This window comes from Thermobia domestica, chromosome 16 (genome assembly GCF_964235325.1).
Source record: "Thermobia domestica chromosome 16, izTheDome1.hap1.1, whole genome shotgun sequence".
Lineage (NCBI taxonomy): Eukaryota > Metazoa > Arthropoda > Insecta > Zygentoma > Lepismatidae > Thermobia > Thermobia domestica.
The window spans coordinates 56,265,868-56,286,398 of NC_137469.1; the positions used below are offsets into that span (position 1 = coordinate 56,265,868).

Consider the following 20,531-nt stretch of genomic DNA (forward strand, 5'->3'; position numbering starts at 1 on the left):
AACAGCTTGGATCCGTCGTGGAATGGACGTATACAGCTCCTAAATCGTTGTGTGTGGAATTTTGTACCATTGTTCCTCCAAAACATGCCCCAGTTCCCTAAGGAATGTTGGTGGAGGGTAATGAGACCGAACACGCCTTTCTAGCTCAGACCACAATGGCTCAATGATGTTCAGGTCTGGTGATTTTGGACCCAGGGGAGATGTGGTAGCTCCTGGCTATGCTCCTCAAACCATGATTTCACCGATTTTGGAGCGTGACAGGGTGCCAAATCATCTTGGTAGAGGCCATCACCATCAGGGAACAATATTTGGGCCATGGGTAGAACCTAGTTCCCCAAAATGGCCTCATACGCCTTAACATTCATCATTCCATGCAGGGCTATGATGGGACCTGCAGAAAACCACGATATCACTGCCCATACTGTAACAGAACCACCCCCACGCTTTACAGTTGGGAGCAGACAGTCTGTATCATAGGCTTGCGACGTTGTTCTCCATACGTAAACACGACCAGTTGTTGGAAACAAGGTGAAGGTCGATTCATCGGACCACATTACGTGTTTCCACTGCTCATGAGTTCACGCCTTGTGGTCCTTGCACCACTGGATACGCCTCTTTGCATTTACAGCTGTGACCAGGGGTTTGGCGATAGCGGCCCTGCCATGAATTTTCATTTTATGAATTTCTCGTCGCACTGTTTTCGATGAAATCGGGTTCTGTAGGCCAGATTTGAGTTCAGACGTAATTTTCATTGCAGTGGTCTTCTTTTTAGGTGCTACAATCCGTTTTAATGTCCTCCGGTCCCTATCTGACAGGATTGCCTTTCGACCACTGTTGTGCTTTGTAGACGTCGTTTGCCCATGAATTGTGTATGCCCTCGTGACATTGGACACAGTGCCCTTCGCCACTGTTGCCACTGAAGCTTCAACCAGACGGGCACCAACGATCATGCCTCTTTAGAAGTCGGTCAGGTCGCCCATTTTATCGCACCAGTTTCACACCACGACAATCACAGATGAACTGGTTACTGCTGACGGAAGAGGAAGGTCCACATGACACATTGGAAACAAAAAACGATCGGCAACCGCAACACGTGTTGTACAATGGAGGGCCAAACTTACGTGTCTTGTGTGAAGTGTTTTTAGATTTTTTTTTTTTTTTTTTTGTCTACCCTCTGTATATCAGGACGCAAAATTTTCAGTCGTCAGGTCGCCATTGGCAACTAGAAATTTAGAGCTGGCGACCAGTGTTCAGTAGAAATGGTTTATGCCTAAACTCACTGTGCTTTGCAGTTTCTGTTTCGCACGAAATAATTGTCACTGAGTGAGAGAAAATACGAAATGTGAAGTCTTTCTTTGTCAACCAATGGCCGGGAGAGAGGGACCTCTCATAATTTGTACGTGAAAGATACTGGCGACCATCAGTTTTGGATTGGCGAGTGCGTCTAACTTTGAAATTTTGCACCCTGATATATGTGCTGGCAGGAAGGGAGCGGAATTTGTTTGGTCAATGGCAACGTCCAATCAGCGTCAGTCAATTTCCTCAATTGTGATTGATATTGGAAGGAAACGTATACAAAAGAACCATTCAGGGCTAGTCAACCAACCAATCAGAATTGAGGAAACAGACTGACGCTGATTGGACGTCGCCATTGACCAATCTAATTCTGCCTCTTCCTGCCAGCATCTATATAATAAAGACTTTCTTTTTGCTCTCTAATACTTTATATCATGAAGACGAGAACAGTGTTGTCGGTTCTCGAAACGTTGAACGAAGTAGAATTCACCTGGCAGATTCCCTGAGAACAATTATATCCACATTTCAAACTGTTCAACCGTTTTCCTGTGATACAGTACAAGCAAGAGACACCGTTTCTTTCGAAGTGAAGAGAGACATTACAGAAAATGCCCCCCTTCCCTTAAAATGGAAATTTTCAAAACTGCTGGAAAATGTTATTAACCATGAAACCTCTTATTTTTATTGAGGGGCTTATATACCGAGTTCCATCTTTCTAACTTGAGAGGGTCGTGATATACTGTAATATATTTGCCATATATTTTGAATTCCCTTTACTCCCTTTGGACATACCCTTTGAGCAAACTAACATGTTAAAAAAAAAAGAAGAAGATGATCGAGGTAGCTGCTATGTTCCAAAATTCACTTCAAACTGTTCGTCCTCTCCCAAACAAATTCTGAAATGATTCTACTACTTCTACTATCCTCTCGGTAATATAACTAGAGCGTAGAGAAGACTCTCAACTGACCGATTCGCAACTATCTGACCTAGTTTTAAGAAGAAAAAAAAAGCAGGCGGGAAAGAAAAATTTCGCAATAAATGAGACATAATCTTTTAAACAAGACGTGGCGACTTGAAACACCTTAATAATAATAATAATTAAAAAAAAAAAAAACTGCCAAGAAAAAGCAATAATTTATGAAGGCTTTTTTTATTTATTTATTGAAAACTTTTAAGTTTTGACTCTTTTCACATTTGTGTGATCATTTACCAATGAACAGTAAAATAAGCTTTATTTAAGAATTAGGCCTGCGTTTTACGTTAATGTTTAGTTATTTTAGTAGAACTCAAGCTTGCCATTCCGCCATATGTATATATATATATATATATATATATATATATATATATATATATTTATTTATTTATGACTTCTTTTACGTAGCGAAGTTAAGGCTCTGCAGCCTTCTTCTCCGAGCATTAACTACGTTAATACATTGTTTTTTAAAAAAAGCATAAATACACAAAAAATTTAGATAATTACGAAAGGGAAGGATTTTAACCATATAAAAATTATTATGCCACTTAAGTAAGGGAATAGTTAAAACCACCAAACATAAAATGGAATAAAATACAAGAGAAGAAACAAAAACAGAACAAAACAAAAAAGAAAGAATATAATTCATAATAATAATAATATAGAGAAACATGAATTATATATATATATATACACGCTGTAGAAATTAACAAGGGCTACTAATTAGGTGTGTGTTTATTCATAGATAATAATCTGGTAAGAGGAAGATGCCTCATGGGCCACTAATATCTTTATCCTTGCTTAAGAGAAGGGAATTCACAGATTTTTTAAAATTTAGCAACTGTTGAAACACTATGTATTACTTGAGATAAGCTGATCCAAAGGCGTGTAGTACTTACTGTGAAGAATTTGGAGTATGAACTCCGAATTATGACTGGGCATGGAAAGCAAGAAATTATCTCTTGATCCTGTGCTCCTGTTGTGAAAATCCAACACATATAAAAATTTACGTGCTAGATACAATGGTTCTAACGTAGTGAGTACTTTGTACAAGAGGGTAACGTTATATAAATTTCTTTTTTTTTTCTAGAGTCAGCCATGAGTTTTTTTATAAAATTGTACGATACGTTCGCTGCAATTTAAATTGAAAATAAATCGAATGCAAGCACTTTGCACTCTTTGCAAGCGCTTTGATTGATTATCTTGTACCGAATAGTCGTGAATCTACTGTATTTATAGGATATATTCTGAAATGAGTTCTTTCTTTTCGTAGGTCATATTCATTGGAGGTATTGTTGTCTGAAGATGGCTATCTGCAGAGTGTTTATCATCAACTGGAAGGCGAAAATCAATTATATATTTTAGATCAGCTGTATGTGATCATATCATCCAACACTGATTCTAACTCAGAAACCAACAAAGTTCCCGTGTCTACCGTCATGTTTCTTTGTAAAGAATTTAAGGACAGATCAGACGCAATTTTGCAAACGTGTGAAAAGCCAGTCGAAACTCTGGAACCAGTGGAAGTAGGGAGACTGCTTGAAATTCTAGCGTCAGCTTCAAGTTCCAAACATTTCATGAAAAATCTTCAAGAAGACACGTCTCTGCTAGTAGATTCTGTGTGTAAGTATATTATGCTTCAGCTAGATCGTTGTAATTTGAAAATAATATTACGAAACCACATATACACCATTTTGTTCCTTTCTGCCGTTTTTCCGACAACATTATAGAACTTCTGGGCTTTCTAATAATAATAATAATAATAAAATAGTAATAATAAGAAAGTAGCATCTGGTTTTCACGTCCTCTCTGACTTAACACCGTTCAAAGAGTTCTCCAGAGACCAAAACAAATTATATGACGGTGCCAGGTCCGGACTATATAGTGGAGCATTAAAACTTCTCAGGTAAGTTTTCTCAATTTCTGACGTGTCGTTAAAGATATGTGCGGTCTGGTATTGTTATGGTGATATACGTCATTCCTTCTATGGACTAGTTCCGGCCGTTTCTTTTGCATTGCTGTACACTCGCGCTTATTGTCGACAGTACAGGGCTGTGTCCATCGTTCAGCCCAGTCCACCAGCTTGTGATGCGCAATGCCCTTCCAATACTATCATACACACAATATAACCTTCCTAGGCGTTAGTGTGGTCTTTGCCACAAATTGTGGAGCTTCTTGCATCGACCACGATCTTTTTCGCACATTGTTGTTGTAGGTGAACCAGTTTTCATCACTCGTGATCAAACGATTCAGAACTGTCTCAAGTTCGTTACGTTTCTTTAGAGATTGGCAGGCAGAAATTCAATCGAATAAATGTTTTTGAGTTAGATAACGTGTGGCATCCAAACGTCGAGCTTCTTTTTGTAGCCGCTTTCTCCAAATGGTTTAACAGTATTAGATAATGGATGTTCAGGTCATTGGAAATGTCGTGGCTGTTTATATGCCGATTTTGCCGACTTCTGACAAAATATCATCCACTTTTACTGTAATAGATCGCCCCTTGCGAGGACCATTTTGGACATCGAAATTTATACAACGAAAGCGACTGAATCATCTTGTGGCATTTACTTTTGAGAACATATCTTGCCCCAAAACAGCCTGCACTGGCCTGCGCAGCATTTTCGCTTTTATCAAAGTGAAATTGTAAAATATAGCGCAGTTTTGTGAAAAATTTATTCATTTTCATGGCCCCATACACTGTCTGCACATGTACTTGCTTCATTTGTCAGCTGTCGAATGACGTTAAACCTTATCCGCTGCAACTCGAATACCCTGCGATTTGGGATAACACAGCCATCTGGTGCACAAAAAGCTAAATACTTTTTAGTTTACGTCATGTTATAATGCAGGGGTTTCAAACTGTGCGGCGCGCCTCCCTGGAGTGGCGCCGAAGATTGTAAGGGAAGGCGCGAGGACTTTTAAAAGAAGATCCTACAAAGGAATATAGTTATACGCAACTTGCATACTTAAGTCTGCATCCTTCTTTTTTTAGTAATACATAGTGGACTAAGCCTTTGTATCACATGTTCCACATGCGAGATGGGATCAGGGATGACCCTTTCCCCTTTGACTTAAACGTGTATAATGCTTATTAGATGGTCACTATCTTTGGAGAAAATGGTATGTCTTCTTAACAGTCTTTGAAATTTCAAGCGGCGCCTGAATTTTTCTTTTTCTTAATTTGTGTTATTATTTTTGGGACGATTCTTGAATTTTAATCTTTTCTTTAAAACATCTCTAGAAAGAGATGCGTCTTGCCATTTCAAAATATGTGCAGAGATTTAACAAATTATGTGATTCAAAACAAGCTCATACATCCTATTGACTTTGCTCAACATTTAAATGTGCCGGTTTTTATTATTTAAATTCCCTCTGTGCTCGTATTTTTGATTTTTAACATAAATATCTGACTTACCACAATTTATAATTATTATTATTATTACCGGCTAATATCATTAAAAGGTGTAGTCAGTTTGTACAATGTAGATCACCTGTGTTAATGAGATATTTCCATTAGTGATTAAGAAATGAAACAGTTTATCATAGTCATAGTCTTTCTTTTAGGGACACATGTATTCATGTTGTTGACACATTTCATTTTTGACAGGGGAGGCGCGTTTAGATTTTGGTGGTTGAGGGAAGCCTCAACTGCAAAAAGTTTGAAAACTCCAGTTGTAATGTGTTCCATACGTTCTAGACTACCTGATCTGTCGCCCTTGGTGCGAGCAGTCCCGGGTTCGATTTCCGGTGATGGTGATGACACTCGGTTGAAAAGATATGCCAGCTTTTTCAGGCTAGCAATCCTAAGTTTTTTTTTTTTTTTTTTCTTTCTTTCTTCAAGTTCTCCTCATTGACGCCAGGCAAATGGATAATATCACAACTCACGCCAGGATAATACCTAACATACAAGTTCCAGACCGCTTCCTTTCTCCCATCTTCCCCGGTTAATGTTCTTCCCGAGGGATGTCATTTCTCATTCGTGGTAGGTTTAAGGACACAGATGTCGATAATGCTCAGAAATATGTATAAATAAAGTAAATAACCTGTGGCAATTTCACTGCCAGTGTGCTTGAAATAGAATAAGGTTTAAAATTGGACTTGCAAAGTTTAGTTATTCTAGAATATAAATTGACGCATATTTATAATAATTTGTAAACGCATTCTTTTATTTACATAATATAATTTATGATGTGCTATTAACTGTATTGTTTCGGTGTTCCCATACACCTTGCTGATAGCCCAGTCAATAAAGGTTTTTGCAAGGAAAAAATTTGGGTAGAGCTGATTTTCTCCCAAGTGATAGACCACTATGAGGGGAACATTTTCCCAAAAGTCCCCGCCCCTCCCCCTGGAGCTTCCTCCCCAAACCCCCTCAAAGTTAAAAAATAGGTGTTTTAGAAAAAAGGCCATATCTTCAAAACTAATGGACATATTGACATGCTTCTTTTTTTCTCGTAATCTGTAAAATGTGCTCTACAATTTCGTATTCCTTAAAGTTTTTCATAAATCTAATGGTTTCTTGGCAATTTTAACCTAAAGAGTAAAAAATGAAAAAAATCGCCCGCGCCATTTTGTTTTTCCTCTTATATTTCCTTAGTGAGTTGTGATATGGAAAATTGTTTCAAATAAATCTTAAAGAGCATAAAATTATCTTTCCAACGGTGTATATATTGTGGGGGTTACTCTTAAAATTAGCCATGGAGCGAGGTAAGTTTGAAGTCGAGCGGGCTCAAATTTTCGCCTCAAATATCAGTCACTATGTTTCATTTCGAAATAAAATAATAATAATAATAAAGTTTTTTTTTTTTTTTTTCAAATAATAAACAACTGCATTGTTAGAAAAGCATTTTTGTTTAGTCCTGCCTCCCCTGTAAAGCTTTAACCCTTACTCTATCCCCATTACCATTCCAAATTTAAAAATAAGCGTTTCTGACAAAAGGTATTATCTCCAAAACTATTCAACACACTGATAATTTTCACATTCTGTTTTATTCTTAAAAAGTGATAAAATTATTTTATTTTATTTTCTATTTTTTTTATAAATCTAATAATTTCTAGATAAACAAATAAACTATAAAAATTTGAAATATTTTGTTTGCTCTTCCTTTCCCTATTTTTTTGCCTTGGATCTCCTCAGTCAATTAGCATATGAAATTATATCTATAACATTTTTTATTATGTTTACATCTTAATTTTGAACATGTCCCCTATGCTTACTGCAGTATTTTCAACTTAATCTTCCGTAGCTATACAGTATACTATTTAATTTTCGGATGACGATTCTACAAGTTCTTCCTCGGAATAGAAATGTGAATTTAGGCAAGACAGCCCACTACAGTGCTCACACATTGCAGAGCAATCTATTTTAGTTATTTTACATTTACAGTATTGGCCACATCCTTGCTTACACGAACATGATATTATGTACAGAAGCTCGTCTGGTGCAAATGGCTTGGATGTGGGAATAGGTTTCAATGTCTTTTTGGAGCGTCCGTTTTCTTTAATTAATTCTATCCTCCAACCCCATTCTGTGTCAGGAAGTTTATTTCCTAACCATTTCTGTACTTGCAAAAATACTCTGAGCGAATGTTCATTACACGTTTTAGAAGTTGGAGGTAGTTTGGCCAGGTCAAAGTTAGATCTTATTGAACTTTTCTTTGTCAAAGACAAAAATCTGTGGTATCGGGCTTCATTCAAATTTGAGTATTTTCCCAAACCATACAAAGCCAAAACTAATTTTTCACCTGTAGACAATATTTCTCCTTTAGATTTTGAAATATCCAAAAACACGCTGGCCCAGTTTTGAAATTCCGGTGATTTGAGCATATCTATTACTTTTAATTTGCCCATACCATAAAAACACGACCGTGTCACATCCTGTAAACGCATAACAGAACAAAAGTAGTTGTCGGCAATCTCCAAACTTTTCAATGTTTCGATCCTGAAGTACCGTGTGTTCGGAGTCACACCACCTTTCTCTTTAAAGAAGTAAACAGAAATACTTTCTTTCTCAGGAGACAAAGCAGTAAGTAAGACTACCAGGTCAGTATCAGATCCTACAACAATAACTTTTGAAGCAGTTTTCAACTGTTGAATGACCGTCATTACAATGTCAACATCTGCGTCTTCCTCTGCTGTAATTACAGTCAATCCCCGTTTCACGAGTTCAGACCCCAGAGCCAACGATAATCTCTTCTTATTGTTTCTATTACCTAAGAACTCGTATTTTCCCGTGGCACAGACTATGTTTTGACCAAAAAAAAAAAAAAAGTCTTGTGAAGATTTTTTCGCCGCTCTCCTGTTTTGTTCTTCATTTTTCGTGGTAGGCTCACTAGGGTAACCATCAAAAACAACGATAGATTTTTGACCATATTTATTAAGAACATGTGTACAATAGTTCTCTAAGACAGCTCCAAAGGTACAATTTTTTGGCCATGGCAGATGGTGAAGAAGAAACCCTCCGTCTACAATATATGTTGCATCCTTTACATCTAGTTCTTCGATGATTCCTTCTTCAAAAACTTTCATCAAGGATGATTTTGTACCTTTTCGAAGAAAAACTTCATCAAACAGAGCTGGTGGGCGTACTGCCAATTCATATTCGAAATACGTCTTTAATTTGCTGGCGCTATCACAGACACACACTATCCGATTAAAAAGCTGTTGAGAATTGATATTGACCTCTTTTGATCTTACTCTGGCTGACTTCTGTGCTGCCTGTGTCTTCACCATATCTTTTCTGTGCAGTTTGAGTTCTTGAAAATTTTTACCTTTAATTTTCTTTATGGTAGACAAACCGACATCGTATGCTTGATCAGAGTTTATTGAATCATCACAAACAAACCCAGTGGCCAAAGAGACCAGTTCACCAAACAACTTGTGTTCTTGTAACCAAGGATTGTGTTCTTGTAACCAAGCTGTAAATTTCTGTAAGTCTGACAAGTCTTTCTTCTTTCTGGATTCTCGTAGTTCAACGTGCTGTTCGCTAAACTGCATTGCTGTTCCGAAAAAATATTCTACAGCCTCATGGACTTTGAGAAAGAATGGTGTTCCAAGTACCCATTTTGAAAGAGTATTGTCAGTAATGCCACGGCCATGTGTCAGTCCTCCAACATATTTCATGGGTCGTATCAAATCTTGTTCTATGCACATATCAGACCACGTTCCTGACCAGTACTTGCCTTTCCGCCTAATAGTGAAGAATCCTTTCTCCTTAAAAAGAACTAGTTTCTTGATTTGTGAGTTTGGATTCAAGTTTGCACATCTCTTGTGCATACAAGTGGGCGGATTTAGCATAGGGGATATGTCCGGCAGCATGAAAATATGGGAGCATTTGAATTGTTGTATTCAGATGTAAATCCCAGTTTCCTGATCTTTCTGCAAAGATAAACAGCATTATAAGGTCAATGCACCTAAGGAGATTAACCCACAGCTTGACTGTTCTGCTTAAAGTTCTAATTTCCTGCAAGAAATCGTTAAATTTGCTCAAAGTTTTTTAACAGCTGGTTCTTCTAGAACATCTTGTTCATTAAAACCCTTTTCAAGAAGATCTTTAGAAATATTTTCCAAATATGCAAGAGAGCCATTTATTTCAGGAAAACTGTTCTTCATTACTTTAACAATCGCACAAACAGTAAGGGGTTTTTATTTATATATATAAAATAAGAAATTTTCCTCTTCTGGGGGGGGGGCGATTGCCCCTCCCCCTGGATCCGCCCCTGGTTCACAGTCAGTTTACCGTAAACTGTAGCCCATAGGTCTTCCAAACCACTCCCCTCCATTATCTTTCCAATAGCACCCATAAAGGATATTAATGGATGGAATCCTCCTAGCCTCAGAATAACTTTTGACACTTCACTGTTGGGATTTCCTGACACTACAATTTCAGCCCCCTTTAAAAACAATGGTTGATCGAACGTAACAATACAGGCACGGCGTTGCTTCTGACATTGTTCTGCAGCATAACTGAGAGCAGAGAAAATTGTTGATGGATTGCTAGGATCCATGTTTATAAAGTGAATTCCTAATATATATGTATCCTCACAATCTTCTCTTCTACTCATTACGGAGGTCATGAATCCATTCCACCCAGGCTGCATATCTGCGCCTGCAATCCACAAAACATTCATTGGAAATATGGGGTGTACCGTTCGACATTCAATTCCTCTGGTAACTTTCAAGTCATTAAAATCTTCCACAAAAATATTGGAGATCCCACTACGGTGACTTTTTTGGCATACGAAAGAATACGAAAAGTTTCAGGATTAAATGTTCCCAACGGAGTTCACTTCACCTCCACTTCTGTTTTAACACATTTACTTGGTGTTATGCATTTTATCCCTCCCATCGCGTGGAATGTGTTTAATCCGTCTAGTGTTCGTACGTTAACATCTGCATTGTCAAATACGTATTGGATGAGTCCTTCATCATTTACCTTAGGCGATCCAGCATTTATGAGAGACTTCATGTATACAGATACTTCATTGTATGAGATGCAAACACCCATTGATGCCAGAAGATCAATAAGATGTTTTGATCCATATAACCTATGCAGTGTTAATCCCAAACCTGTTTGAATGGGAGATAAAAACGATCTTGGTCTCACAGCAGAAATTATTGAGTGATTTATTACCGCACATTTTCGTTCATTTTTCTTCGTATCTGGAGCTCCTTTCTTTTCTGTTACTCTATTAGTAAAACATTTAAGAGTCTCTGGAACAAGATTTTCCCCTCCACTTCTGATCTTATCAACACTTGGATATTTCTGAAAATCGTACATTTTCTGTATATCCTCTCTAATAATGTCTGCAGCTACTAACACTATTCTCATACGCTCTGTAGCAGGATCTGTGTCTCTATCTCGGTACCACTGATCAATCAGTTTGGTAGCGTTATCAGATAAACACAGAACATTTTGTTGTCCTTTTATATTTGACATGAATAAACGATTCTTAAAATGTTCCGTAAGAAGGTTCTTCAAGTGTTTATCTGTACGTTTCCTGGAGACCGGAAAATTCCGTTAAAAGGTTCTGTAGTTCCTTTATTGTGTACTGGCATTCGTCACTATTCTCTATATGTTCACACAATCTAGAAAATGCTTCGTTCAACTCTGATTTTGGCCTACCAAACGACCCGTGATCATGTTTGGTAGTTCTAGAAAAATCTCTGTAACAGTATTTGTGATACCTTGCTTCAGGAGCTACAAGGTCGCTAACACTGAGAAGCCTGGCCTTTACTTTCTGTTCCCAGGTATCGTTTCTTTCTTCACACTTTTTCAGCATGTTTTCTCTTCTTTCAATTGTCGTTACAATGTGAATAGGTTTCCTTCGGTTTGAAGGTGCCTTTGTGTCAATTTCTGCTGGTTTTGCACAAAGAAAACAATCTTTTCTAAAGTTAAATTTCACTTCCGAACTCCTCAAAACCGAAGATGCCATTGAAGATGGATTACTTTTGCATTTATCTGATTTTCTAATAGCAGCGTTAATATTCGAAGGTCGAGTATAATTTTGCCTGCATCTTTTATGAACTGTAATATTTTGTTTTCCTTCCAACTTTTCATGAAGCCCATCGTTGAGCTTTAAGCTACTTTCAATAATCGTTTTCAGCCCCTTTTCAACTATTACGGTATCTCCTTCCAATTCATCCCCACAAATAATACATGAGAAACTTGAACTGGCCATTGTTATCAAACAATTAGTATTTCACAGAGACGCTGAACACAACAACCTAGCTCACCAGTTGTTATGACTCAACTGACTCGTTTGTTCTTCACGAAGTCTGATAAAGATTGAGTGGAAGGGGGCAGTGTTGCCAACAACGTGAACAATAATGTCGCTACACATACAGCCTACATAGTCTAAACATACTGCAAAAGTCAAGAGAAACATTAATTTTAATAAAGTAATGCTCATTTAGTCATTTAACCACATTAAAACTACATTTTTTAAAAATATTTTCTTATTAATACCAAAATCATGTGACACAACTACAAAGCTTTTTTGATGGATGACGCTCATTTTTAACTTTAGAATGGGATGGGAGTAAGGCGGGAGATCCAGAGGAGAGAAGGGATATCACGAAAATGCTTTTCTAACAATGAAGTGGTTTATTATTTGAAGAAAGAAAGAAAAAAAAAAAGCTTTCTTCTTCTCATTTTTTTTTCTTTCGAAATGAAACATAGTGACTGATATTTGAGGCGAAAATTTGAGCCCGCTCGTCTTCAAACTTACCTCACTACATGACCCCCCCACAATATATACACCGTTGGAAAGATAATTTTATGCTCTTTAAGATTTATTTGAAACAATTTTTCATATCACAACTCACTAACTTAATATAAGAGGAAAAACAAAATGGCGTGGGCGATTTTTTCATTTTTTGCTCTTTAGGTTAAAATTGCCAAGAAACCATTAGATTTATGAAAAACTTTAAGGAATACGAAATTATAGAGCACATTTCACAGATTACGAGAAAAAAAGAAGCATGTCAATATGTCCATTAGTTTTGAAGTTATGGCCTTTTTTCTAAAACGCCTATTTTTTAACTTTGAGGGGGTTTGGGGGGGAAGCTCCAGGGGGAGGGGCGGGGACTTTTGGGAAAATGTTCCTCTCATAGTGGTCTATTACTTGAGAGAAAATCAGCTTTACCCAAATTTTTTCCGAACTTTGATGTTTTTTGACCTTCATTGACTGGGCTATGAATAGAGATGGGCAATTCACGTACAACTAATCTTGTTTCTTAAAATTCTATCGTGAACTATTTGGTGTGCACGGTTAACAATGATGAGGTTAAGAAACTTTTATATAAATTCCTTGCACACTAGAATCAAAGTCTTATTACTATGAAAAATTTATGCAGAAGATTTTTGTGAAGATTTTGTAATTTTGCGTTAATTTAAGTCTACACTGACCTCGAAAGTCAGGGAAATAGAGTCAAGGAGAATGCTTCAAAAAATGCTGTAAGTCCAGGAAAGTCTGTTATATTTTACAGAAGAGTCTGAGAATATTTTTAGCTGCCTACAGAAGATATGAAGAATGCCTCAAAAAAATTAAGACAGAGTCAGGAATTTGATTAAAGGAAAAATAAAATTACGTTTAGAAATAAAGAAGCTTGAGTAGCGCCGGAAGGTGTTAGAATTTCAAACTTAGAAGGAAGAAAAAACAAATTTTAAAAACTTCAAATTCCACAGAAGGAAGAAGAAGTTAGGTTCGTTGTTTAGATAATCGCAGAAATAGGCCAAGGTTCATTGGTTTAGATAATCAAAGAGAGAGGCCAAGATTCGTTGGTTTTGTTAAACAGATAGGCCAAGATTCGTTAGTTTAGATGATCAAAGAGATAGGCCAAATTATGACATATGTTTACTTCTTTATGAGTGTATTCAGAATGCGAGAATTAAAGATATCGTTGTGTATAATTCAGGCACGTAGCCAGGATTTCGTAAAGAGGAAAGGGGGGGGGGGGGTCCGTGACATGAAGTACTGTAGTCATCACACCAGGGGCTCGATTATTCTAAACTATTTTACTGGAACATATATTGGTTCGTTTAGCCAGAATTTCGTAATATGTGTGTGTGGGAGGGGGGAAGGGGGTAACATGAAATACTAAAAGCCCAGGAGCTCCACCAATCGAAACTACTTTACTGGCAACATATTGGTTTGTTAGGACAATAAAATTAGCATATATTAGTAAGTATTTTAATAACAAACTATGAAGAAATCTCGAGTAAAGGAATAAAAAGAAATTGAAAAAGATTTTACAATATTTACGTTCCTTCCTCTGTTCATTCAAATATAACAATTTTCCTTTCATTATGACCTCAACTATAATAAAAAGCACATATTCAATAATGTCTTGCAAACTATTTTACAATATCAACATAACTTTTTTGTTTTCATTATTCCGTCAACTACTGTCTGCTCCAAATGACAGGTTAAAGGAGCAGTAGAAAACTGTTTCTGAAATGACATGTTTGATACTGTAGAGAATCAATGACGAAAAATTATGGTAAAAAATGTCTGCGCTGTTACAGAATGGCACTATGCTTTCGAAAACTTGAAATTTCCCTGACTAGTAGCAGAAATTCTGAAAATTCTGTAACTTTTCTAGAAATTTCAAATTCCCTGACTTTTTCAGGATATCCCGCTCATTCGCCAACATATATTGCAAGTAATACAGTTCTCCTCATAGGAAAGAGTAACCAAATGCTTGCTTTTTTAAAAATTTTTAACGCTGATTCATATTTTTCTTGTTTCTTTTTGTTTCATCCTTCCTTAATTTTTTCATTTCTGGTCTCGAAGGGGGGCGGGGGTCCTGACCCCCTGGACCTCCCCTTGGCTACGTGCCTGTGTTTGGTATTAATATTGTATTGTATTACAAAAACAGGAAGTTTGACGTGGAATAATTATTTTATTTAAAGTAAGCTTATACTGTATTTTTTTAAAATAATAATAATTGTAGAGCGTTGGAAATAGTGGAGACCGATTAAAGAAAATTCAGAGTGTTTCGAAATTAATATCAGGGTCTTAAGGCTTCGTAGTATTTATTACATTTAATGTACAATTATAAATAATGAAAGAGCAATTCAAACAGTTTTTGTTGCAAGTATTCAATGTGAGCACCATTCATCACACACACATCGAGTCGATAGGCTAGAAAGGCCCGTAAACTTTCCGCCTAGGTATGACACAAAACACATTCAAATTTAGAGGAATCTCGTTGCAACTGTACCATTCGTGGGGATTTGTTGACTCTCAGATGCGAACATTATGAGTGTTCATAGCGCCACTTAGATTAAATGTCGATTCATCCAGAAAATCTTCATCGTCATGCAGCAATATTTCATTTGCAAAGTTAGGGGAGCGCGGTGGCTCAGTGGTAGAGTGTTCACCTTCGGTGCTTGGGGTCCCTGGTTCGATCCCAGCTCGCGCCGTGTGGACTTTGTGGTGGACAAACACCGTGCTCGTGTGTTTTCTCGGGGTTCTCCCGTTTCCTCCCACTTTATTCATTCCACCATTTCACTCATCTCTCATAATCACCGTCTCCTTTAGCCTCATCGGCATAACCGTGGGACGTAAAACTTAAAGATTTCATTTCAGTTTTTTCATTTGCAAAGTTGACACGTAAACCGTAGTCTGTAGGCTTTAGACCTTGTAGCAACTGCAAACGATAAGTATAGAAAGCGCGTCCAGTCGATAGCCAGTCGGGAGACTTTGAATTTAGCACAAAGAAGTCGTCATAAAGTTTGTGGTCCCTTTGAAAGAAGAAAAAGCTAAACGTTGCCATACGTAGTACCTTCCTTTCCCTCGCCCCCTTTTCTCTCTCCCTCTCTTTCCCTCCAGTGTGTGTATTCAAGTCGAGAGCGTATCTATCTCAAACTGTTTTCCTTTTAACAGAAAGAATGAAAGAAAAAAGATCATTGACAAAAATTTGGCAACAGTTTGGGTTCAGTTTATTGCCCGTCAGTCAGTTTTCAAGGGAGAGGAAAACCAAACAGGACAGTATGAAAAGAAACCGCACACAAGGATGGCTTCCCTTTGTGAGCAAGTGGCTACCTATAAAGTGAGGCTATTATACATAGTTGTAAGTGTCTCCTTAAAATTCTTCATTCACCGTAACTACAAATTCAGTCTTTGCAAAATTAAAACACAAAATGCAGTAGACAGAGGAAACAGTGTATGCGCATGCGCGCGTACAAAACTTTCATTCGATGTATTATTTATAATTGTAAGTTAATTGTAATAATTACTATAAAACCTTAAAACCCTGAAATTCGTTTTGAAACTCCATGTTCACCGTGTCGTGGGTCGAGGGAAATTTGCTTAGTCATGGAAATTCACGGAAATTAGTACCATTCAGTGTAAACCCTGTAATTTATGGAAATTACTATATATCGTAAACATTTGAAGGGTGCGAAGGAAAAAACAAGGAATGTCCATGTATGTGCTTTTTCGGGTCCTTTGTCCTATCTGTTGGTGACTCTTGGCACTATTTGACTATCTATGCCATGCATGCGTAGATGTAGAAATGTTCATGTAAAAAGTGGCAAAAGATTTCATAATCCTATTCTTTGTACGCGGTTTTCAATATTAAAACGCCGTTATCTCGAAAATGCAGTTTTGTGACATTCCTTGTTTTTTCCCCTTACCCTTCATTTATGTTTTGAACAATTTCACGGCAAGAAGTAAAGAAGGGTATAATCATCGAAGTTTAACGTATAGTTAACGTTTAACGTAGATTTGAGATGGTAAGAGCGCCTTCACAAAGTGCTCGTTAAAGGTGAGCAAAATTTCTACCACATAAGTTTCCATCAAAGTTTTCCGTAATAAAATTTTTGAAAAAAAGAGGATTCTAGTGCGAGGAATTTACATTATCACATTAATAAATTGATTGACCTCACCATTGTTTTCCGTGCGGACGAAGTTGTTGTAAGATGAAACTTATGAGTAGCACATAAATTTCCAAAATCAGTTGAAGAAGGTATCAAGGAGCACCGAAACAGTAGAGATTATGCAAATAATAGAGGTTGTTCAATGTTCAAAAGCAGAAATGTTGCAGAAAGTGAGTTTTATTATGTTAACTAAACAAACACAAAGGCTTACTGCGGTAGAAGCAAAAAACCACCATTGGATCTTTCGTGTGCTAAGCGAACCCAGTTAGAAATACTTGTACCTTTTTATCTTAGAGTTCATAGTTTTTCTCCTACATGAGCCTAAAACCAACCAAACCTTGATCCATTCCTAGCTATAGGGCAGGAAGAAGATGGTAGCACAAGCTTACCGAAATTATCCAATGTAAGAGCTATTACACCGTCCCAATAAACTAATAATAATAATAATAATAATAATAATAATAATAATAATAATAATAATAATAATAATAATAATAATAATAATAATAATAATAATAATAATAAAATGAGAGTTCGCAAGACAAAGCGCAGCTGTCTGGAAGTTATATACGCTTGACTAAAAGAAATTTAAAAGCATGGGTCAAGGAATATCTCAGAGACGCTACAGGAGAACGTCCGGTTTCAGGTCTTTCGAAGCATTTAAACGGAACAACATAACATAATGCTGTAGACTCAAGAATTTTATTTGGTGTCAAGAATGAAATAGAAAGACTTGTGTGTAAAAAAATTTTTATTTGTCTTAAAACTGAACACAGATAAGGTTGATTAAAGAAGGAATGGACGACAGTATTTAAAATTTACATCCAGTTTTGGCACAGCAACTAAAACATTAACTCTAGCTGGCTGTCTTTCCTGCGTGAACAAAAGAACATTCAACTTGAACCTGCCAGTACACAGCGTGCTGCATTATCATTTGTTATGTGACCGGCAGCAATTTACAAGGTGTTTCTCTACTACTGCACTGTTTACCCCGGCGAGTCGTTCCTTTACATTTCCTTGATGGTTGTATTAATGATTTCATGGTCAAGGGTCCAGGGTAGAGCAGAAAGCTTGGAAATGCAAGAAATTTTCAGAAATCAGAATTTCTAGTTGAATGAGATGATGGTTAAAGTTCTGAACGTGTAAGCATAATAAATAATAAACGTTTTTACTTCACAGTCCTGATATTCTCAATTTCGATTTCTATGTCTATCCAATTTAATAGAGGCTTTTCCGGAGTTTCCCTCAGTCCCATGCGGCGAATACCAGAATGGTACACTTAAATATAACCTCTACCATCTACCTTCTCACTGTTCATGTTCCTAGTGCATTCTTGGCTTCGTCTGGAACTTCCTTAAATTATTTTTTAAAAAAATAAAATAATTTGTGCAGGTTTTCATGACAGTTACTCTTATTATGCGTACATTTACTGTTACTATTTTATAATTACGGTATTTTTTTTTCCTTTATAATCGAAGATGTTCAAAAAGTTTTGTTCAAAATATTTGAGTGTGACTAAGGTAATTTCGAAAATTTATTTTGGTAAATTAACGAGATATTACTTGTATGAATAAATGTAAAACGTGTTTATTTATTAAGTGCGCTTTGTGTGATAAATTGTGTATCATCGATTCATTGAGTGAATGGCGTGCTTAGGATTGTATGTACTAATCATTTTACTTACACTGGCATGGTGTAATTGTTCGTCATAGTCTACAACTTAAGGCTGTTTCTTGGAATCTTGGTCACAGTCAATTAAACGGGGATGAAAAACAAAAGCATTACGATATAGAAAAGGAGTAAATTTGCCGAGAAGAAACTATATTGTCATGACATTTTGAATTCCTAATTGGAGTTTTCAAAGTGAAGTCCATCTGGAGTGTTCCTTAGGCTAAAGGAAACAGATGATTAACGAAAATAAATTATGGTAATTTTTTTTTTTTTTTTTTGTGTGTTCTCCCACGGAAATTGAACCCGGGACCACGTGATCCAAAGCATACGCGCTAACCAGTAGACAAGCGGGGAAAGGTACCAGCTACAGGAATTTACAGTGAATATGTTCAATTGACAGGGTGTCTATCGGTCACGAAAGTCATGAAATAGTCACGAATTCAGAAAACGGTCATGAAAGTCAAGAAATTTAGCCTTTGGGTCACGATTTTTTATTTATCTGTGCAAATATAAGTATAGACTGGAAAATTTTGTTCTATAAAACGTCAAAATTCACCACAAATAATGTTTATGGTCGGCTTTAGACTCCACCAAATCGCAAGCAAAGCACTCTTCTGTCGCGTGCATGAAAATTCGGCCCAATTTGCACCAAAATTCGCTTTTGAAAATGTTACTAAATTTTATGGTTTGGGAAAGAAAAGGTCACGAAAAAGTCACGAAATTTCATTTTGGAATTTTAGTAGACACCCTGATTGAGATCTTCAATTTGTAAATAGACCTCTCACATCCTGGCCAGCTTTTGAATACAAAGCTGGGTAGCGTAGCCATCTTTAGTGTGAATAAACCGGAGTGGAGGTTCATGTTTCTCGGATTTTAAGGTTAAATTGTAAGGTCTATCTTAATCTTCTAAAAAGGTAAATTAAACTTTTTTTTTTTTTTTTTTTTTTTTTTTTTTTTAAAGTAGTTAGAACGAAGTGTGTAAAATAAGATCGCTCTTATATACCATTTATATTTATATTTTATTTTCTGTTACAGTTTTGCTGAAGAGTATTCATTGTTTGGGAAAATCGGGTGACAACAGCTTCTCAACAATTCAAAAGCTTTCTGATCTAAGCCTGAAAGGTGGAAATAAAGAAGTCCAAGAACACCCAGCGTTTGGATTCAAAGGGAATCTTATTCGTCTCATTGGAAACCTTGCTTACAAACACGAGGAAAATCAAGACCAGGTGCGTATATTACATAATTCATTTTAGTATTGTGTATATTATTAATATTTTCAGATCTTAATTGAGTTTTATTAAGTAGTTGTAGTGTCATTTCACTTACTTGTACTTTATATTCTTGATAAAATATTCACTTTAAAGAAAAAAAAAAAAATAGTCCTCAGAATTTTCAGATAGTTGAAAAAGCATTCAGAGTAGCCAAGTTATTGGAAAAGCATTCCCACATTCAAAGTATTCAGAATATCCAGATTATTGGAAAAGCATTCCCACATTCAAATTATTCAGAGTGCCCAGGTTACTGGAAAATCATTCCCACATTCAAAGTATTCAGGGATTCAATTCATTAAAAATCATTCACATAAACAAAGTACAATATTCACACAACCAGTTGATTGAGAAATATTCACACAATGGAAGCATTGCGGGTAGCAATTTTTTTATTTTTTTTTTTTAAATAATCATCACAAGTACACAGTATACAGTCAGTCAAGTTATTGATAAATATTTACACACTTCATTTTATTTAATTTTTTGTTTGTACTTAAATACTTTGTGGTAGGGCTTGGGGTCCAAAATGTTTTTGGATTGAATGTGTAACATGGGTTGTAAGTGTTTTCAAATACAAAATTTCGTAAACTTTTTTTTTTTAATTTATTTATTTATTTATTTATTTATTTTTTACACATTTAAATTTTCACACATAAATAAATGGTTTGAATGCAAGCGTTTAGTTAATAAAATATTTTTGTATGGAAAATTGGAGTGCTGCCTGAAGAAACTTCTTTCAATTTTCGGACTAAGTTTGCAAATAGTGGCGGATTAGCTATGGAAAATCTTTTATCTCCTTTCTTGGCAAATTCAGTTCTTAATCATTTCGAAACCGAAATTTTAAAATCTTCGGAATTACAATACGCAAAATGCTACTGTTGTGTGGATGAGACGTTATTTTTATAAAAGGAAAATACTGAGCTACAAGTTCTG

At 36.3% G+C, this 20,531-nt stretch overlaps 1 protein-coding gene across 1 annotated transcript in view; it reads left to right on the top strand.

The window, feature by feature from the left end:
* The window catches only part of LOC145672480 (ataxin-10), a 41,739-nt gene extending 22,159 nt beyond the window's left edge, over positions 1 to 19,580 (top strand). The window contains exons 4-5 of the mRNA XM_081741642.1: positions 3,544 to 3,893; positions 19,363 to 19,580. Of these exons, the coding sequence (XP_081597768.1) occupies positions 3,544 to 3,893; positions 19,363 to 19,580 (568 nt within the window). The remainder of the gene's footprint in view (positions 1 to 3,543; positions 3,894 to 19,362) is intronic.
* Positions 19,581 to 20,531: the final 951 nt, after the last annotated feature.